This window comes from Oncorhynchus kisutch, unplaced genomic scaffold (genome assembly GCF_002021735.2).
Source record: "Oncorhynchus kisutch isolate 150728-3 unplaced genomic scaffold, Okis_V2 Okis06b-Okis10b_hom, whole genome shotgun sequence".
NCBI classification, from domain to species: domain Eukaryota; kingdom Metazoa; phylum Chordata; class Actinopteri; order Salmoniformes; family Salmonidae; genus Oncorhynchus; species Oncorhynchus kisutch.
In genome coordinates, this window is record NW_022261983.1 from 1,272,125 (window position 1) to 1,295,313 (window position 23,189).

General features: G+C 44.1%; 1 protein-coding gene across 1 annotated transcript in view; it reads right to left on the reverse strand.

Moving 5' to 3' along the window:
* mosmoa (modulator of smoothened a) overlaps positions 1–21,673 on the reverse strand; it is a 28,174-nt gene extending 6,501 nt beyond the window's left edge. The window contains exons 1-2 of the mRNA XM_020468788.2: positions 20,612–21,673; positions 3,257–3,469 (exon numbers count right to left, since the gene is read on the reverse strand). Of these exons, the coding sequence (XP_020324377.1) occupies positions 3,257–3,469; positions 20,612–20,717 (319 nt within the window). The 5' untranslated portion in view covers positions 20,718–21,673. The remainder of the gene's footprint in view (positions 1–3,256; positions 3,470–20,611) is intronic.
* Positions 21,674–23,189: the final 1,516 nt, after the last annotated feature.

Below are 23,189 nucleotides of genomic sequence, written 5' to 3' on the forward strand. Positions count from 1 at the left end.
GGCCTGGGGCAATAACTCCTCATATGCTTCCACAACACTACAGCTACACATCATGTCCTCCAGCCCAAACCCACACAGGCTATTTTCCCCCTCAGAAAGGGACTGATTTAGCCTAGCTAAAATGGCTCAGATGGTGCAGCTGGCTCTCTATGGCTCTCTCTACACTAGCAGGCAGGCTGGCTGGCTGGCTGAATGTGCCCTGTCTGTGCTGCCAGCTAGCGAGGAGAGTGTTGTCTGGCTAACCCCCCCGGACTGGGCAGACACGGCTAATATTTACGTCTGTCCTCACTTGCTGCGGCCATGTGTTTACCCACCGCAAGCCAGAACCTCAGTGTTTTTCAAACTACCTTAGCTGATATGTTACTGATCCTTAGTCTGTCAGAATACTGTACCTCACTGTACCTGGGGTGTAGTGTACAGCGAAGTCAGACAGTGGGGTTTGCGAGGACATAGTAGTGTCTGGCTAGGGCCTAGTGTTAAGAGTGTAGTGTACAGGGGACAGAAGGGGGCCTGGCTAGGGCCTAGTGTAAAGACTGTAGTGTACAGGGGACAGAAGGGGGCCTGGCTAGGGCCTAGTGTAAAGACTGTAGTGTACAGGGGACAGAAGGGGGCCTGGCTAGGGCCTAGTGTAAAGACTGTAGTGTACAGGGGACAGAAGGGGGCCTGGCTAGGGCCTAGTGTAAAGACTGTAGTGTACAGGGGACAGAAGGGGGCCTGGCTAGGGCCTAGTGTAAAGACTGTGGTGTACAGGGGACAGAAGGGGGCCTGGCTAGGGCCTAGTGTAAAGACTGTAGTGTACAGGGGACAGAAGGAGGCCTGGCTAGGGCCTAGTGTACAGACTGTAGTGTACAGGGGACAGAAGGAGGCCTGGCTAGGGCCTAGTGTACAGACTGTAGTGCACAGGGGACAGAAGGAGGTCTGGCTAGGGCCTAGTGTACAGACTGTAGTGTACAGGGGACAGAAGGAGGCCTGTGCTGGCTGTACAAAAGGGTCCTTTCAGGTGGCAGTGGCCCTGGGCCAGCTACGCCTACTGGTAGCTTCCTTTCCCCAGCCAGCAATCATCACCTGTTAGCCCCCTATTAGCTACCCCCCTCTCCCTGCACCTTTCATTCTGTAACAGAGCACCAATCACAGATGCCCCTTATCCCAACTCCCAGCCCCCAACTCTCTCACATACTCAATATCTCCCTCTCTTTTAATCCCCTTTTAGTCTACCACTTCTCCTCACTCTACCTCTCCCTCCCCTCTCCCTCTTTCCTGAAAGGAGAAAGCCCAGCCTGCCCATTACACAGCAGCAGCAGCAGCAACCCTGTGAGGTGCAGTGCTCAGCACTGTCAGGGAAATACTCAAGGCCCTCTTACTTTCTACCCCCTTTAGAGCCCCTCTCTCCTCCTCCACCCTTTCCTTCTCCCATAGCTGGCTCTCAGGTTACAAGTGATGCTTTTCTACCTCTCCAGTCTCTCAATCCCACTCTCATTTTCTCTTCATCTCCCTCTCTCCCTCTTCCTGGTCCAGCGTAGCTCAGTGTCATTCTGTAGTCTCCTCTTCACGCATCTCAATCTCTACCCCCTACCTACAAACATTCTCCTGTTCCTTCTCTCTCAATCTCTACCCCCTACCTACAAACATTCTCCTGTTCCTTCTCTCTCAATCTCTTTCTTTCGGGCGGCAGGGAGCCTAGCGGTTAAGAGCGTTGGGACAGTAACCGAAAGGTTGATGGTTCGAATCCTCGAGCCGGCAAGGTGGAAAAATCTGCCGTTCTGCCCTTGAGCGAGGCAGTTAACCCCCGCAACACCACCTGTTCCCCGGGTGCCGATGACATGGACGTCGATTAAGGCAGGCCCCCTCACCTCTCTGATTCAGAGGGGTTGGATTAAATACGGAAGACACATTTCGGTTGAATGCATTCACTAGGTTTCCCCTTTCCCTGTTCCGTTAAAATGCATCTCTTTGTCTGAAAGAGCCATCAATGGTAGTCTTCACTGCAGTGAGAGAGTGGAGAGAAAGCGATAGAATGTGAAAGCACAAGAGGGAGAGAAAGAGAAAGAGAGATTATCACTGAGAACCTGATACAGCCAACGGAACCCTGGATGATTGTGACTATATCCTCCCTGTTGCCAGGGCAACCTCATCACTTGGCTCAGAGCGATGTGTGATTGTCAAAAAATTACTCAATAAAATCACATTTAGCACGTGACACAGATTTGCAATGAACACATTGACAACGCATCTTTTTAGACGGGCTGGAGGGAAATGGATTATTGGGTGATTCTTAGGTAAATACACCATAGAAATATAATCCTTCTTGTTCTCTAAATACGACTAACATATAATGACTGTGATGCACCAATTCAATCAAATGTGTCTGTGTGCTAGTAAAACTCTCTACGTGTGTGAGTGAGTGAGAGAGGGGGGGCGTCTCTTCTTTTTGCTAAACAACCAATCAGAATATGAACACCTACACAGCCTTACGAAACAGCCCAGCTCAGCAGGGCTGCTGAATGTTGGGTTGGTATTGAGTTAAGAAGTGTCTCCTCTGAATTCCTGTCTAAAAAGAGGGGGATGAGTGTTGAAAGACAAAAAGAAGCGATTGAGTGGTACTCTATGACGCCCACACAGGTACCATAGAATGCACTTCTCAGTCGAAGAGCTGCAGGGAAGGGATGATCTGGAGGCATGGAGGATAGAGAAGACACATACAGCATACACATACAGCATACAAGTACGCACACACACACACACACACCGCCCACACAAAAGACGCAAACATCACACACATTGGTTCCATTGGTTTACCTGAAATCAGCTTCACCACTGAATGCAAAGCTAAACCAATATTTTCACAGCCCCCCTCTCCCTCGCCTCCCCTTTCCACTTCTCTCCCTCAACTTACTCTCTCTCTCTACCCCTACCCCTCCTCTGTGTAGGAGGGTATATCTGCTCATAGACGGATGCACTGGTGTTGAGGGGAGTGTTATTCCAAGGAAATTATGACCTGAAAGATGGGAGCGAGATTGGAGGGAGGAGTAAGAGAGGAGTGAGAGAGAGACCTCTGTACCTTAGGCCTACAGCTTGTTTGGTCAAGCTACTTAACAGGGTGATAGAGAGGGTGCATTTTTTTATTTAGTGGTCAAGTGTAGTATGTCTCTGAGTAACGTCTATCAGTAAAGAGAAGAGACACAGTTGGTTGAGCTTGGCTTTGATTGGTCAATGTACACTCGACCGTCATTAAGGTAGGGTCGTTTCGGTCACTTACTCCCGGTGAAGGCAATCCAGCGGGCATATTTGGTGGCCTCGCGGCGCCAGTGGGATGCCACCAGCAGGCCACAGGTCACCGTGAGGGAGATGATACCCAGGATGATGAAGAAGAGCGTGGTGACCCACTCGGGGGGAAGCCGCGGGGGGATACAGGTGCGGTCCCGACCGTGGATGGTCTGGCACTGCCGCACCAGGCCTACCGTCAGGGCACCTATATATATATAAATGAGAGAGAGAGAATAGGTGTTAGATCATACACACATTTAAATACTCACACCAGTCACACTGTTAGGGCACATCCTTGTAGGGCTGGGCAGTAAACTGTATTTTACTATATACAGGTATTGATGCACAGTGCGGTTTGTATTTTTACTTTACCTTAACTCAAATAATGGTATTTGGTATGTTAAATGTAATTGAAATGTAATAACTGAGTGATGTAACTAAAAATAAATATGGCAATAGCCTGTTCTTACCGTCAGTAAGAGACTGCGAACAGCTGAGAACTGCTCATTTCCTAGCAAGAGCTTCTGGTGAGCACTTGTGCTTTTTTTTGCCATGAATAGTGCCTGTGAGGCAGCACTGGAGACAAAGATGTGCAAATGTACTTTTTTGCCGCAAATCTTGCCTGAGGCAGTGCGGATAACAAAAGCACTCTAGAAATCGGCACAATGCCCCTTGTGGCGAAAGGAACTGACATTGAATCCATTTAATATACAGTATATGGTACTTGGAAAGAAAAAGTGACTTTCACAAAATAGAGGCATACAAAGAAAACAAATGTGGTAAAGTGTGGAAATAACAAGCATGCACTGCGCCCGGCCCGCCACAGGAGTCGCTAGTGCACGATGAGACAAGGACATCCCTGCCGGCCAAACACTCTCTAACGCTGGACCAATTGTGCGCTGCCCCATGGGCCTCCCGGGCACGGCCGGCTGCGACAGAGCCTGGACTTGAACCCAGAATCTCTAGTGGTACAGCTAGTCCACTGCACCACTTGGGAGGATGATGTGTTTTCATTTGAATTCCGGTGCTGCTCTGCACACACAAACATGTTAGCTAGCTAGCAGGTCCAACGTTAAGTCAACTATGACGTTCAAAGACATTCAAAGTTCCTTTATAGAAGCCGCTCCTCCATAGGTATAATTCTGTGGGCCTAATTCAGGTAATGCATGTCATAAGATTCCCAGCGCTTCAAGCCAAGCCTCCTGTCCTCCTGTCCTCCTGTCCTCCTGTCCTCCTGCCTCCTGTCCTCCTGGCCTCCTGTCCCTGTCCTCCTGTAAATATTTTGCCCGCTCCACCACAAGCTGCTCTATCCGCACTGATTTCAGAAGTTTAAAAAGAAACAGAACGGCACCATATAAACCGTTACTTTTTTTGGGTTCGAACCGGTTCAGAACTTTATTTTGCTGGTCGGAACAGTGGAACGGAATGAAAACAATACGATTGTAAAATAATTTTGGTTCCAACCTCTGGTACTGAGTACAGTACAGCACAGTGAGTAGAGCATAGTATAGTACAGTCCAATACAATACTACAGTACAATATAGTAGAGGACAATAAATAAAAGAAGTGTTTAGTACAGTATATTGTCCTGTACTGAACTATACTGTATTCTACTGCGCTGTACAGAACTACACTCATCTGTGCTGCGATGCCCAAACTTGTAAAACATGAAGACAATGATATTCATATCCATAATTACTCATTTCTGTGTAGTATAGATCAGGGACCCATGATGTATTTCCGTTACTGTAATTCCACTTCACTTACTGTAGTTCAATATCCAAAAGAGATTTTTGTTAAACTCAACATGCCATAGGTGACACCCCATTCTTTCTGCAGACATCTTTGAATCTTATTGCTGCAATATGTAACTTTTTGGGCGACCCAACCAAATTCACATAGAGTTATAGATCGGCCATTCACATTGAAAGCAAGTCTAAGAAGCGGTATATTTGTTCTATGAGAGCTATTTCTATGCTTCTACTTGTGCGTTTTACTTTTGGGTTTGTACACCAGCTTGAAACAGATGAAAATTTCTGTTATGGAAAATATAGTATTTCACAGTGATTTAGATGGCACAATGATTCTCTACACTATACTTGCTTGTTTTGTCACAACCTGAAATTAGGAGAACTATTCAAATTTTTGCAACCAGGAAACGGTGTTCTGCATAGTGTATCTTTAATTCTGAGCGTATATTTAACCGTTTTGGAAAACGTGGTCACATAAAAACCTGAGGGAGATTTTACAGTAATTCCGTTACCAAAGTTTCCATCTGCACAGTTCTTACATTAAATTTGTTTTTGTAAAAATTAAAAAAAGTAGAAATTGTTAAAAGTAGTCCTTGTGCATAGAGCTCTATTGTTTGTTAAACTTTGAAAATAAATGTTTTTTGTTTGGCATACATTCTAAAGTGAAAAGACTGAGACAAAGTTTAATTCCGTTACTGTGGAATTCCCCCCCTTTAATCTGTCTGTGAACTAATGGTTCTTCTCACACACAGGTGCACGTACACACAGCAACAGACATAAATCATTATCCACTCACAGGCACACACACACACTGCATCCGGATGTTTGTCTCGACACCTCAGCATTCCCTGTATAATGTGGCAGTTCATTAAGAAGCAGAGGCTTTGAAAAAGTATAAAATTCTGCTAGCTAACGTGACAGCAGTTTGCATCGCTACTATATATTTCATCTCACTTCTCCCATCAGACATAGTACAGTATTTCTCCCTTTGATTTATCCAGCAAACACACACACCTTCCTGTCCTCTCTCTTCCTCTCTTCCTACTTCACTTTCTCTCACTTCAAACTGAAGAAGCTTCTTTCTCTCCAGGAGAGTTTCTTCCCTGATCTTGAAGTCAGTCAGTAAGTATGCACATCTGTTGGTCTGGAACACGGAGGAGAGCAGATAATATCTAGCCTATGGCGGAGAGCCTACTGGAGCCATCTATCACTGATCAGACACACACAGAGGATTTATAGCCTCTGGACTGAGCCATGATGACGTCTGCCAGAGATAGACTAGCTCATGAGCACACACACTTGTACAGTTACGTAGGCAGCCACACGTAGGTCTCTCTCTCTCTCACACACACACACACACACACACACACACACACACACACACACACACACACACACACACACACACACACACACACACACACACACACACACACACACACACACACACACACACACACACACAAGAACCTGTAGTCCTTTTCATGAAAGGTTTAGGTGGTAGGAACCTGTAGTCCTTTTCATGAAAGGTTTAGGTGGTAGGAACCTGTAGTCCTTTTCATGAAAGGTTTAGGTGGTAGGAACCTGTAGTCCTTTTCATGAAAGGTTTAGGTGGTAAGGAACCTGTAGTCCTTTTCATGAAAGGTTTAGGTGGTAGGAACCTGTAGTCTTTTTCATGAAAGGTTTAGGTGGAAGGAACCTGTAGTCCTTTTCATGAAAGGTTTAGGTGGTAGGAACCTGTAGTCCTTTTCATGAAAGGTTTAGGTGGTAGGAACCTGTAGTCCTTTTCATGAAAGGTTTAGGTGGTAGGAACCTGTAGTCTTTTTCAGGTAGGCTATCGACAATAATTGAATTTTACAACAACTTGGAAAGACTATGGTGGAAAAGATGATACAATACATATTGGTGGTCCAATGGTGGAGATGCTGAAAGACAGATTGGCCTGGGAATCTCCTCTTGCACTGGGGCAGGGCGGGTCTCCTCTCCTCTGGTATCCCACAGCGAGCCAAACAGTCCACTGGCCATCAGTCCAGAGGAAATCCTGTCCCCTTTATAACAGCTAGCAGGCCAGCACAACACCGCCTCTACAATAACAAGCAAACACCGCCTCAACCCTTCCCTAACCACACGTACAAACACTATGAAGGCCTAATGCTCCTCTGCTGGAGAATGCTTTCATGTGCTAGAACAATAGAGAACATTTTAGAGATGATATAATCAACATAATCTAGAATTTGAGCCCTGGATATTGTAAAATAGGCTACATCCAAGAATACCAACATTCTAGAAGGCCATTATTGCCTTGCCTTGTGCAGTCTGCACTGGGGCCAATGTGTTCTGCTGTCAACCGGAAGAACTACTCAGCCTTTAGACTAAAGAAAGAAGGAGGTCAGAGCGAGGCAGACTAAAATGGCACCTGGAACGCCCACCAGAGCACTAGAGCATACCCAAGAGCCTATTTCTGAAGTGAAGTAGGCCATATATTCCTGCCTGGGTACTGTAACCTTGAACCTGTCTGAGGACGGGAAGTGTGTGTGTGTGGAACATCAGAGGGCTCTGATAGCACTAATAGTCTTGTTTTATGGCCATTTCCCCCCGGATCCTCCAGCCTCCTGCTGATTCACTAGCTCTCAGTGGAATTCCTGCCTTACAACAGGCAGGCACGGCATGGCACACACACCACTGGACACACACACGGCATGGCACACACACCACTGGACACACACACGGCATGGCACACACACCACATGGCACACACACCACTGGACACACACACGGCATGGCACACACACCACTGGACACACACACGGCATGGCACACACACCACTGGACACACACACGGCATGGCACACACACCACTGGACACGACACACACACGGCATACAAAAACATGGTACTCTGACATAAATTACACAAACGTACACACACACACATACGTACACGACACACACACACATACACACTCCGTGAGACTACACATAAATAAACCTGGAATCTAAAATGAAAAGTGTGAGCAATGGAGCGACGCCTCATTTCCCCCCAGCCCACCGCAGAGCAGAGATGGTGAAGGGTACAGCAAGACCCACCACTGCTGCTGTGTACAGAGACAGACATCCAGATATACACAGAGCACAACAACCAGTAACACAAACACTCATACACTGTCCCACACAATAATACAGCCTCTTCACAAAGATACTGACAGTCCCCATAAAAACATTATTAACAGTTCTAATCTCCATGGATCCCCGTGTCTCTAGCTAACCGTCTCCCATGTGCCTCCCCTCTATTCTCTCTGTATTCACACAGCTCATATCTGTTTCTCTTCTCCGGTGTTCCCTCCCATGTGCCTCCCCTCTATTCTCTGTATTCACACAGCTCATATCTGTTTCTCTTCTCCCCATCCCCATCCACTCCCTCCTGATGTCTCACTGTTTATCACAGCTTCTCTCTCTCTATGTTCCTTCCTTCTTTCCCTCCATCCATATTCACTCTTCTTTGAGTGAGATCACTGTTTCTCACCCCCTCTCTCTATCTCCATTAGATTACTGCTTCTCGCCCAGTCTGTGTCTAAATGAGAGGAAATGAGGGCTGTGTGAGTTGCTCCTGAGCATGGGAGAGCATGGCGATGCTGTCATTAGTGTAGGTGCAGAGAGGTGTTAGCTACTGTTAGCCAGACAGCAGGCAGCACTGGAGGGATGAGTGGAGCAGGAGGCCTCTAAACTCTGCTGGGTGGAAGTATGGAGGTGGAGGTGGAGGCAGCACTGGAGGGATGAGTGGAGCAGGAGGCCTCTAAACTCTGCTGGGTGGAAGTATGGAGGTGGAAGGCAGCTACTGCAGGTTAACAGCCCGGCCGTTCTTGTACTTACATCACAGGGCTGCAGGGGAAGGTAGACTGTAGTGTTGACTGTCCCCAGACAGACACACACACAAATTCAGACTACATAGCCACACGCACAGGTAAAGACACGCATACATACACACATTCATTCCAGAGACGTATACAAACAACACACACACACAAGCTGGCTGCATATTCAATATCCGTACACAAACAAACACTACACACAGTCTTCAAAGGTGGACTTCAAAGGTAGGAAAACGCATAGCCACGGTCTGAAGTTAGTTACCACTGCATAAGTTTTCCAAATGTTTCCAGAAGACAAGTTTCTTCATATTCGTTCCATGACAAAAGGACAGACGCTTACACACACAGTTTTACTTAACACAACAACATAAAAGCACTTGTTAAGGGAGAGGGCAGGAAGCTGGTAGTATACTTTTCAACAGCGAAGCACTTCTTTCTCCCCCTAGTCCCTCATGCCCTGACCACGTACTACAACAGGATGCTGCCCAGTCAGTGCAGACAAAGATGGTGGAGGAGGATTCTGCACTCTGGTACCAGCTGGTACAGGGAAACAGGTGATGTTATTGTGGCTGTGTCCCAACTTGGCTGTTGATACTAGCATGGCCTCTCCAACTGGCTCATTCAATCTCTCTACACTCCACTGTAACTCTTCCCTGGCCAGGGTGTTGAAAATGTGTTCAGTTAACTTATCTGGTAAAGTAAGGGTTAATGATCAAATATGAACTTGCTACATTCACACATATAGCCTACTGTAACTGTGCTTGCTCTACTAAAACAAGGCTAACCAAGACAGTTATCCAAACCTTATGCCCCAATAGCACGCAAGGAAGCAACAGGGATGCTTTGGCTGTACAAGGACGAGGCCAAATTAAGAGCTATTTCCAGATGTACACTTTTAAATATAACATTTTCAATGGCACGGCTTTGTTTAAACAACATAAACAATTTCCTCAATTGTACCTCAGTGCAAAAGGTTGTTTCGTCAGAACAGAGCGATCAGAACAGAACATTTTCACAGCAGTGGGAGGGCTTGGCACCGCTTGCTGGCTTTGCCATTTAGAAGTAGACCAGAAATCACTCTAAAAACAGCCACCGACACGACCTATCACTGAGAGAGACAATCAGCCGTCCATGTCAACACACCGATGAATAGAACAGAAGAGTGTGAGAGACAGAGCGGGAGAGAGACAAGAGAGGTACATCATTTTCTCCCTTCGCAGCTGTAACACACATACACACACTCCAACACAGAATTTATACACGCCATGACGGCCTTGCTGGCTGTTCTCTCTTCTGAACTTGTCACGACTATCCCCTTGTGGTCTTCTTCTATGGTGGACTTTGTTCTCTCTCATAGCTCATGTCAAAGCTTCCCCTCCACTGTGTTTTCAGGGTGATGTTGTACCCCTCGGTTATAGGCATGGATTTGTGGAACGGCGGCGTTAATCCAATGTCTTTATGCCTCTTAGATTCTCGGAGCAGTGTGAAAATACAGAGAGAATCTGAAAAATGTTCAAATCTGTTGTCTTATCAATATGTGTTGTGTGTGTTCGGATCACCAAAAGTAGCAATCAAATCTTGCCATGAAAAAAGGACCTGGACAGGAGTATAGAGTAAACTGTTTCACTTAAGTGTCACTAATATCCCTTTCACATAGGATTTACAGTTTGTTGCATGCAATTGTTTTGCAATGTTAACATGACCCCCTTTCAAACAGGCCCATCTTTACCACATTCTTGCCGGCATAAGACTTTCACATGTATATCTCCCCAGCGCATGCCGGCACAGGTGACGAGTGAGGGTAGGGGTGTGCAGATGTGTGTGGACGTCTATTTGAATAAAATAGCTGTCATCTAACAAAACATTTTTTATTGCACATGAGAGTTTGTAGGTGCCTGTACAGTGCCTTCAGAAAGTATTCATACCCCTTGACTTATTCTAGTCGTGGCCAAAAGTTTTGAGAATGACACAAATATTAATTTTCACAAAGTTTGCTGCTTCAGTGTCTTTAGATATTTTTGGCAGATGTTACTATGGAATACTGAAGTATAATTACAAGCATTTCATAAGTGTCAAAGGCTTTTATTGACAATTCGTAATCAATAGTTGATGCAAAGAGTCAATATCTGCAGTGTTGACCCTTCTTTTCAAGACCTCTGCAATCCACCCTGGCATGCTGTCAATTAACTTCTGGGCCACATCCTGACTGATGGAAGCCCATTCTTGCGTAATCAATGCTGGGAGTTTGTCAGAATTTGTGGGGTTTTGTTTGTCTACCTGCCTCTTGAGGATTGACCACAAGTTGTCAATGGGATTTAGGTCTGGGGAGTTTCCTGGCCATGGACCCAAAATATCGATGTTTTGTTCTCCAAGCCACTTAGATATCACTTTTACCTTATGGGAAGCTGCTCCATTATGCTGGAAAATGCATTGTTCATCACCAAACTGTTCCTGGATGGTTGGGAGAAGTTGCTCTCGGAGGATGTGTTGGTACCATTCTTTATTCATGGCTGTGTTCTTAGGCAAAATTGTGAGTAAGCCCACTCCCTTGGCTGAGAAGCAACCCCACACATGAATGGTCTCAGGATGCTTTACTGTTGGCATGACACAGGACTGATGGTAGCGCTCACCTTGTCTTCTCCGGACAAGCTTTTTTCCGGATGCCGCAAACAATCGGAAAGGGGATTCATCAGAGAAAATGACTTTACCCAAGTCCTCAGCAGTCCAATCCCTGTACCTTTTGCAGAATATCAGTCTGTCCCAGATGTTTTTCCTGGTGAGAAGTGGCTTCTTTGCTGCCCTTCTTGACACCAGGTCATCCTCCAAAAGTCTTTGCCTCACTGTGCGTGCAGATGCACTCACACCTGCCTGCTGCCATTCATGAGCAAGCTCTGTACTGGTGGTGCCCCGATCCCGCAGCTGAATCAACTTTAGGAGACAGTCCTGGAGCTTGCTGGACTTTCTTGGGTGCCCTGAAGCCTTCTTCACAACATTTTAACCGCTCTCCTTGAAGTTCTTGATGATCTGATAAATGGTTGATTTAAGTGCAATCTTACTGGCAGCAATATCCTTGCCTGTGAACCCCTTTTTGTGCAAAGCAATGATGACGGCACATGTTTCCTTGCAGGTAACCATGATTGACAGAGGAAGAAAAATTATTCCAAGCACCATCCTCCTTTTGAAGCTTCCAGTCTGTTATTCAAACTCAATCAGTATGACAGAGTGATCTCCAGCCTTGTCCTCGTCAACTGTGTTAACAAGAGAATTACTAACATAATGTCAGCTGGTCCTTTTGTGGCAGGGCTGAAATGCAGTGGAAATATTTTGGGGGGATTCAGTTCATTTGCATGGCAAAGAGGGACTTTGCAATTAGTTGCAATTCATCTGATCACTCTTCTTATCATAACATTCTGGGATATATACAAATTGCCATCATACAAACTAAGGCAGCAGACTTTGTGAAAATGTATATTTGTGTCATTCTCAAACCTTTTGGCCACGACTGTAAATTGTTGTGTTAGAGCCTGAAATCAAAATGGATTAAAAAAATATATCTCACCCATCTACACACAATACCCCATAATGACAAAGTGAAAACATGTTTTCACTTTTTGCAAATGTATTGAAAATGAAATACAAAAATATCTAATTTAGGTAAGTATTCAACCCCTGAGTAAATACATGATAGAATTAACTTTGGCAGCGATTACAGCTGTGAGTCTTTCTGGGTAAGTCTATAAGACCTTTGCACACCTGGATTGTACAATATTTGCACATTCTTTTTCAAATTCATCAAGCTCTGTCAAGTTGGTTGTTGATCATTGCTAGACAGCCATTTTCAAGTCTTGCCATAGATTTAAGCCGATTTAAGTCAAAACTGTAAACTAGGCCACTCAGGAACATTAAATGTCATCTTGGTAAGCAACTTGTGTATATTTGGCCATGTGTTTTAAGTTACTGTCCTACTGAAAGATATATTTGTCTCCTAGTGTCTGTTGGAAAGCAGACAACCAGGTTTTACTCTAGGATTTTGCCTGTGCTTAGCTCTATTCCATTTCTTTTTATCCCCAAAAAATCCCTAGTTTTTGACGATGACAAGCATACACATAACATGATGCAGCCACCACCATGCTTGAAAGTATGAAGAGTGGTACTCAGTGATGTGTTGTGTTAAGATTTGCCCCAAACATAAAACTTTGTATTCAGGACAATGTTCATTTCTTTGCCACCTTTTTGGCAGTTTTACTTTAGTGCCTTATCGCAAACAGGATGCATATTTTGGAATATTTGTATTCTGTACAGGCTTCCTTCTTTTCAATCTGTCATTTAGGTCAGTATTGTGGTGTAACTACAATGTTGTTGATCCATCCTCAGTTTTCTCCAATCACAACCCCCCAAAAACATCTGTAACTGTTTTAAAGTCACCATTGGCCTGGTAAATTCCTTTAGGTTTCCTTCCTCTCCGGCACCAGAGTTAGGAAGGACGTGTGTATCTTTGTAGTGACTGGGTGTATTGATACACCATCCAAAGTGTATTTCATAACATCACTATGCTCAAAGGGATATTCAATGTATTTTTTTATTTATACTTATCTACCAATCGGTGCCCTTCTTTGCAAGGCACTGGAAACCCACACTGGTCTTTATGGTTGAATCTGTGTTTAAAATTCATTGTTTGACTGAGGGATCTTACAGATAATTGTACATGTAGGGTACAGAGATGAGGTCATTTAAAAAACCCTGTTAAGCACTGTTATTGCACACAGAGTGAGTCCATGCAACTTGTGACTTAAGTGTTACTCGTGAACTTATTTAGGCTTGCCATAACAAAGGGGTTGAATACTTATTGACTCAAGACATTTCAGCTTTTCATTTTTAATTAAATTGTCAATTTCTAAAAACATAATTCCACTTTGACATTATGGAGTATTGTGTGTAGGCCACTGACACAAAATATAAATGTAATCAATTTCAAATTCAGGCTGTAACACAACAAAACGTGGAAAAAGTCAACGGGTGTGAACACTTCCTGAAGGCCCTGTATGTGCTTTAGAAAACATTAGAAGCTGCTCTTTCCGATCATGTAAAGAAATCTCAAATTTGACCTGGATGAACCTCTGCACCCTTTATCTTTTTTTCCTACCCTGGCTCCGCTTTGTTAGGGAGCAGGCGTAGGCTGTTACATTTGGAGTATCTTCCTCATGATACAGATTAGAAAATGTAGATTGCTATTATTTTTCAAACAGATATTCAGATAATGCCCCTATGCATTAAAGCAGCGCTCAAAGCAGCGCGATGGTGCTGTCCCAATCAAAACAGTGCTGAAATGATCATCAAGTTGACCACGCTTTTTGTCTTGGAAAGAAATGTATAGAAGACACAATAGGCTTCCTGCATGAAATGATAGTGCTACATATGTCTGACAGCTGGAAGGTGAAGAGAGGATCTCATCATCAAGTCTACTTGTAGGATAGCATTGTGAGAGATGGCATATCGCATTTCAGTCAAGAAAACAAAATAACACTAAATACTGAACCGTGACCCTTTTTAATCTCACTGTCTCTCTGTGTGTGTGGGTCTATTTTCATTCAGATGGTGACAGAGACATTCTGAAGACAACAGGATCTACAGGAGGGCAGAGGGCTGCGGGCAGATTCACAGTTGTCTCCGTGACACTGACACTGCCAGTAATAATGGGATTTGTGTAGAAGCCCAGGCAGGAAATGAAGTTTACTGTGATTGCCTGGGAACGTCACACAGAGGTGAGGACAGGGTCTTTTCAGCTGGAGAGCCAACATTTCTCCTCCTTTTGTGCCAGTGGTTGTCGATGGTCCCCAAACGTCTCTGTGTTGCCCTGGGCCAGGAGTTGTTCCTAGTCAGGTTACGTAGTCAGGATTGGAGAAACTCCAGACTCTACTTATGACTTACTCACTTGCAGGCTTTTCAATTGGTCTTGTTTAACTACAAATCAATAATGTTATCTCCTTCATTAGAATTATCTTTAGCCGTGACCAAAGACAGGTGTAGAGTAACCCATTTAGGAAACACAGCTGTGGTATTGTGTTGAGTGAGGAGACTCAACCCTTCTTCTGTATATTATACACACAAGGTATCTGACTCAAGGTTCCAATTACAGGGGTGTTTAGAGCTGCCGAGCTCTCCTGTAGGAAATCAAGGCACCGTAATAAGGGCACCACCCTAAGAGTCAATGAGTAGCTCAAAATCAAAATCCTGGTTCCATTAACGCTAATCCAGATAACTGATGTAGGTACAGCTAACTTAATTAGGAGGTTACAAAACTCTGACCTATGATCAGTGTCTGTGGGCAACATCTTCATGCATCCCTACTAATTGGCCTGGGTGGCATTTCTGTTTCTCTACACTTTGACCTTAGAGAGACACCATGATGAGGTACTCCGCCAATGATCCCAAATCAGGTTTGCTTTTTGTTTTTATATAGTAATGGTTTAGGTTTAATGCTGGGGTATGGTCATCTGATCCTAGATCTGAGCATAGGGGCAAATTCCACTAGGATTGTGTTTGGGTGACATTTCACCCCGGTCCATAATGCTCCGCAATGAGGAATGTGTGTGGGTAACACACAAAGGATGCAATTCAATAGCCTAAAGTGACCACCTCTGCTGGTCTCCTCTACTCATCTTTACTGAGTGCACTGGGCACTCAGGGATTCCAAAACTAGGGGTTGCGACCCCATGAGGGGTCGCGAGAGAAAATGGGGTTGTGAGAGAAAATGTGCGCTTGCTTCATAGAACCAGGGTTACATCATTAACCTAGATGCGGTTTTAATAAAAAAGAGTGGTTTATGTAGGGCCCTATGATTTCCGAGATGCTGAAAACGCAGACGGAATTTGGTAATAAAAATGGAATCAACTGTAAAACATGGAAGATTGCAGAATTTTCCATTATTTGGCTGAAATTGAAAATTATTTCATAATTGTAAAATTAGACGAGTAGGCCTAGATAAATAATTCAGTTTTCGATTGGGGTGTTTTGAGGGGGAGGTTGTGCGTGGGACCCTTACGTCACCTCACAACTTGGCTGTCACTTTGAAAAACATGTCGAAGAGGCTGTCTAGGACGGCCAAGTCATCAAAAACACGAAAAACTTTGACCCTAACCCCTAAATTCAGAGCAGAGCAATACCCAAAGGACTATTATGAGTCAGGCGATAAGCTGTTCTGCAAAGTATGTCAACATACTATTGATTGGACCCGTAAAAATACATGTGATGACCACTTAAAGTCTAAAGCCCATGTGAAAAACAAGGAAAAGCACTGTGTTAGCCAGAGCATACCTCTTCAAACAACCATTTCTAGTGCAAGCTCATCAGCGGATTCAAGACGAGAATGTATTCAGGACTTTGCGGCTGTGTGCACGCCGAGTCAGACATCCCCTTAGAAAAGCTAAGAAAGCTATGGTCGTTTTAAGTGTGAAGCACTGCAAACAGGAAGGAGCGTTCCTCGAAAATGAGAGCAGCCTCTGTCAAACTCACCCGCCCCGTGTGTTCGACCAACATATGACTGTCGTTCTACTGAAGATCCGTGGGAAGAAGTTTGTGGTGGTTGTTGACGAGACAACAGATCCAAGGGATTGCAGCGTTCTAAACATCGTCATTGGGGAGTTAACTTAACAGCCTATTAATAAGGCGGTGCAACTGCAGAATGTAAATGTAGGCTTGTGAATTGTCCGCATGCAAATTGTGATATTCCAAACGACAAGCTTTCGTGGTGAAATATAGCGATGCATAATGTCAGCAGTTGTCTGCCTCTCCATCTAGCTAACTATCGCTGTATCTATATCGTGTTTACACTTGAAATTTAAATAACACTTATTTTGTCACAATATTATTTTAGATTAAAACATAATTCAAGTTTGTCCTTATCTTTCATTGCAGGTGTTGAAAACCAGTACTTTCTGGTAGATGTCATTTTCATGGACAGATGCAACTACTCCACGTTTTCCCAAGCTATACTAGCCTCCCTCCACAGCAACCATCTGAACCTGAATGATGCCTGGGCAGTGGTCACAGACAATGCCTCCTACTGTCTGAAGGCATACAAGGAGGTTCTGAAAGGAGAGATGCCCAACAGTGTCCATGTACCCTGTCTCTATCATGTCATCAATCTGGAGGGTGAAACCTGGCAGCACTACAAATACTTCTCTGAAGTTGCATCAGTTGGGACATGGATGAGATCTGTCTTCTTCAAGAACCCTGTCAGAAATAGAAGATGGGTGAGCTTCCTCATTATGAAGGAGTTTGTGCAGGTCCAAGGCTCCACCTGAAGCAGTGAGCTCCAGATGCAATAGTTCATTTGAGGCAGTGAAGTACCATGCAGAGCATGTTCATCTGTACAGAGAGTTTTTGTTGGCAGAAAAGTCCTCATCCCAGGCAGTCAGAAACCTCCTCAGCCAGCTGGAAACAGAGGAGAAGGTTGCTGCATTGTTGCCTAGATTCTTGCATTATTATTTATTTATTTATAATGAAACACTTTGTAGAACTCTGTATTGAAGCACTTGCCATGATAAAACATTGTGAAATGTTGTGTTGCATCATTACAAATGTACTGTTTCCCCTGTACTATGCCCAAAAGCAGTTAGAACCGAGTGGACAAGACCAGTGGGACTGTGATGATGTTCTTTTCTACACAGAAGATCATCCAACATTATTGCCATACCTTTGATGCACTTCGGTCACTTCATACTGTCATAGTCCAAACTAAAAAAGTAAACAATTGCAGTTGATTACATAACTTCTTTTAATTTAATTTAATTTTTTACATCGTGGGGTCGCAATTATTATTTTTATATCAAAATGGGGTCAGGAGCCAAAGAACCTCACAAGGTTAAAGCCATGTGGATAGACAGCTATCCAGGAATTCACCTGTTCGGTACAGGTGGAGGATAGGAGACGAGGAAGCCACTTTAGACTATTGAGATACACCCACTGTATTTTTTATTTTATTGAACCTTTATTTAACTAGGCAAGTCAGTTAAGAACAAATTCTTATTTACAATGATGGCCTACACCAGCCAAACCCAGACGATGCTGGGCCAATTGGGCACCGCCCTATGGGACTCCTAATCACGCCCGGATGTGATGCAGCCTGGATTCGAACCAGGGACCAGGGTGACACCTCCAGCACTGAGATGCAGTTCCTTCGACCGCTGCGGATAGTAGATGATTTAATGCTTTGCTAAATGCCATGTCTGCATCTTTGTGCTACGCTAAGAGAAACTAAGAGAAACTAAGAGGAACTGAAACTGACAGATGAAGATTAAAGCAATATTCACATTGGTCACAAAATGTCTTTACAACCAATCATACATTCAGTCTCATAAATTACATTCAGATGACTTAATCAAAAGCAGAGGCTGAAGACTGATGATAGAGTTCTTTGCTGGTTTCTGTTTTTTATGTTAAAATCTTTCTACTATAGCAATGTTGTTTGGGGGCAAATAGAGCATAGCCTATTTGTTACTTGTACAGGCATTAAAGAAGTCAGGCTGTGTTAGGCCAATTATGACAATATAAATTGAGAACAGAAGAAGAAAAAACATGACAAAACAAACTGCATTTGTATGCTTGCTTTCCCTTCATCCAAAAATAAATCAGCCCAACAAATACAATTATCACTTCCATTAATGTGCTGTTGAGAGTGTAAGATCTACAATTATCTCCCAAATTGTGGTGAGCAATTAGGCTAACCACTATGTCCACAAACACATCACAATCAAACCATGATGACAGAGGGAAATTCTTATGATGCGTCACACAGGCCAACCCTGAGCAAATGACTTTTTCTGCCATCCATTAAAAGGCTGCCAATGTGCTGGAAATTTTATTCTCTATATTGAGTTACTTCTATAATGAATTGGACCGATAACACCTAATACCCACAGCCTGTCACAAAACCAGGAGGGTATGATGAGAAGCACAGGACACCAAACACAGGCTTTGTGACTAAATCCCTGGGTGAGAAAAGCCTGGTGCCTTCAGAGACAGGATGTTAAGAAGGGTCTTTCCATCTCATAAACAGCCCAACAAAAGACCCACCATCATCATCAAAGAAACCGCAGGGGAGACTGTGGAGGGGAAGTGAGAACAGTGGGAGATAAGAGAGGATGGTCGTTTGCACTGCTCTACTAAAACCAGCAGCCAAACCAAAACAAACCCTTTTGGCCAATTGCAGCCTGAGTTGCGCCTTGGAAAGTATTTTTTTGTCGAGAATTAAAACATTATATAATTGGAATCGGTTATGACATTGTTTTCCCTATATTCATTTAGCAGGGGTGGCCCACCACTGTTAATTGTTGCCACCGTTGCAAAAAAAATGGTTGTTTATAATCAATATCGGCTGAGACTCGCTTTTAAATGGATAGTCGTTGGCTCAATGACTGGAAGTCTATGGGAACAGCTTGCATGTCATTGCCCTAACGCTACCCCTGCCACCACTGCTGAACAAAAATCCAAGGGGAAACACTAAGATGTGTGGTTTGCAATGCATGCAACCCTACACTTACCAGCACTTTTGCTGTGGTAGGCTAATTGCAGGTGTGACCATTATCAACAAAGCAGGAGTGAGGCAGATGGCACAGCCTAGCAGGAATAGGTTACTGAGGCCATTGCTGAGTAGGCATACTGAAGCAACTCAGCATGCTTTCTAATTACATGTAATTACAATGTTATTTACTGTGGAACATGAGTTAGCTACTCTTCATTTCCAGTAAGGGTGTCAATATTGTCAAGTCGTTTTTAAAGACAAAACATGAATGTTATTGTCATAGAAGGCTTATTTGAGTTGATGTGTGAGAGTGTGTGTGGACACAGTCCAATTGAAAGATAAAGACAGTGAGCACACATCAGAAACAGTGTTTTGAAAACATCCATCCCTTTTCTTCTTAGAAAATAGGGCAATGAAAACAAATAGCTTCTGCTGCAGCAGCTGACAGGCTACATTGGTTTCACATTGGTGCATGAACCCTTCCTGACCCAGTTCCTACTATAAGCCGTCATCATCGTGGGTGGGGGTGGGTACAAAGAAGAGCATCAGCCTATTAATGGCATGTGGATATGTTTTGAGGCTTGTCAACAGAAAAAGACCAACTGGCATTTGGGAGGCCAGCAGGAAGCCTGTATTCAACACTTGTTACAGTTGATCAAGTCTGTCGATTGACCCATAGGATTGACCTCGAAGTGGTCATTGACGTGGCCAATTGCTCTGATGACAGATCTATCTACTAAATAAACAACCGCCGCCAAGAAATGACTGTGTAGTGCTTCTTGGTCTTGGTAATATGAAATCATTACAACACTACCCTTACGTAATACATGGGAAAGAGAGTAGTAGAGAATACAACATATATCAAATTATTTCTGTGTGTCCCCAATATATCAGCAATAACTTATTATATAGGCCTAAAATAATATCTACATGTGATATATACATTATATATTTATTATGCATCCCTATTTTGGATTAGTAGCCTAGTGTTTCAAATCACAGAGGAACATAAAACAAACGACTGAGTTGCAGAGAGGACAAGATACCCCTGCTGATATGTAAACATTGCTAGAGGGTGAATGCAGCAGCAGGTAAAGGCTGCAATGAATCTGCAAAGGGGAATCATTCCATCAGTGATGCTGTAACATTTAAAGGAAAATACAGTGGTCAATGTCAAAGATAAGAGTTCAATAATTCCCCAATTACCTGCAGATTCGCCTGTGTTGATCCAGTCGGGGTTTGCAATGCTTGCGATTGCAAAGATATCCGCTGCCAGAAACAGACATCCTGATATAATTGTTAATTTATCCATATTTGCAGCTCAAGTCTGTGTACTTTAAATTAGCAGATATGAAAGACGTGGCTTGGAGTTCCAGGTAAGTCCAAGGAGTGTAAACCTCAGAGATACAGTTTTTTAATATATGTTTCCGTTAGATAGTTATCAGTCCACCTCACCCCCTTCAAAAGAGATTCAACTGGTTTGGAGGTTCAGCCTGTCATTATTCATTTGGACATGGCAGCAACAGCAAATCAACACACCTTCATTCCGCTTACATATGGCTAAAAACGGAGGAAAAAAATCACATCTCAAACGACCATCTTTTCGACCCGAATCTTCCTCCGATAAAGCAAAAGGAGCTGGCGCAACGTCAGGGCCCAAGTCTCCAGTCGCTGGTGTTCTCGCTCGGATCTGCACGGTAGCAGCAGCATTTGGTTATTGAGACTAGCAGGATAGCTAGCCACCTAGCTAGCTATTTCCCACATTCGAACTCCGTGTGCCGAACAACAACCCAGAGAGGGTGCTTGACGGCCGAACCCCCATTTGAAGAAGTACTTTAAACCATTTCACGAACAAAACTCCGTCAGACAGAGGTACTAAATAATCGAATAATGCTGTGCCTTCAGTATGTGCTTGTTTTCAGCGAAGCTCTAAGGCTAGCTAGCCGTCAGGAAAACGAGAACCCATCCTCCCTCTTGCTTATTCATGCACCCTTCTCCGCTGCTGGAATAGCATCTGTAGTGTAAATAGACCGCTAGCTAGCAAGCTCTGGTGCGGACATAGCGAAGTAGGAACCAAGGCAGCTCGAGCAGGCTCGGCGGCTTTCGCATAATCTTTATATGGAAATACAATATTATTAAAGCCGCTAGGAGAGGTGGTGATTATGCTTTCCCCGATTAGCCCACTAGCTTGGCCCCCTATCAACCGAACACCGTGCCTCACGCAGTGCGTTCCACAGACACAACAGCTCTCTCTCTCTCTCTCTCTCTCTCTCACACACACACACACACACACACACACACACACACACACACACACACACACACACACACACACACAGGGGGCATTCGCTATCGTCTCGCGAGATCGTTGGCGTGAGAGACGTTTCAGACAGATGGGACCATGCAGAGGGGGTAGATGAGACCACTCATTTAGAAGGACATGACATTCATCAAACCGTTTATTATTCTCATCAGAGGAAGAAGTAGCGCCTTTCCTTTTAACACTCAAAGGCTCCTTATCCCATGTTTGAATAAGTGTCCATTCTACCAGATAAAAGTGGTCCCCAAGATAGGAGTGATGGGGGGAAAAAACGACAATCTGAAATGTTTGTATGATTACCTTTTTGTGACACATTTTTGCCAACAAAAGCATGTGTAGATGCCTTAGTTTATTCTCACTGACACATGCTGTAGTTAAGGTCAAAGCAAATCCTCTGATCTATCAAGGGAGTGTGCCAGATAGCAGTACTTTGCTGGTCAGCGCTTTCCACTATTCCATTAGAGCAGCAAAGCAATCAGCAGAAAGTAACCTCCCACCCACTCAGCACAGCAGTCTCAGCAATGTGAGTCTTCACACTGGGCACAGATGTCAGTTTAACATCTTGTTTTGATGCACATTTTGTTGAGTTGTTAACTAACGTGAATTCAATGTGAAATCAACCAAACATGTCACCCTGTCATTGAATTTAGGTTAAAAGTAGGGTGTAAAATACAAAATACCTTTAAGTTGATGACTATTTGCAAATCCAATCAGTTTTCCACAACATCATTACATTTTTTAGTTAAAATAATGTGGAAACAACTTTGATTCAACCAGTTTTTACCCAATGTGTTTCTGCTTTGGAGAGAATATATAGATCACCCAGCTCTCATAAACTCAGCAAAAAAAGAAATGTCCTCTCACTGTCAACTGCGTTTATTTTCCGCAAACTTAACATGTGAAAATATTTGTATGAACATAAGATTCAACAACTGAGACATAAACTGAACACAAGTTCCACAGACATGTGACTAACAGAAATGGAATGTGTCCCTGAACAAAGGGGGAGTCAAAAGTAACAGTCCAGTATCTGGTGTGGCCATCAGCTGCATTAAGTACTGCAGTGCATCTCCTCCTCATGGACTGCACCAGATTTGCCAGTTATTGCTGTGAGATGTTAACCCACTCTTCACCAAGGCACCTGCAAGTTCCCGTACATTTCTGGGGCGAATGGCCCTAGCCCTCACCCTCCGATCCAACAGGTCCCAGATGTGCTCAATGGGATTGAGATCTGGGCTCTTCGCTGGCCATGACAGAACACTGACATTCCTGTCCTGCAGGAAATCACACACAGAACGAGCAGTATGGCTGATGGCATTGTCATGCTGGGGGGTCATGTCAGGATGAGCCTGCAGGAGGGGTACCACATGAGGGAGGAGGATGTCTTCCCAATAACGCACAGCGTTGAGATTGCCTGCAATGACAACAAGCTCAGTCCGATGATGCTGTGACACACCACCCCAG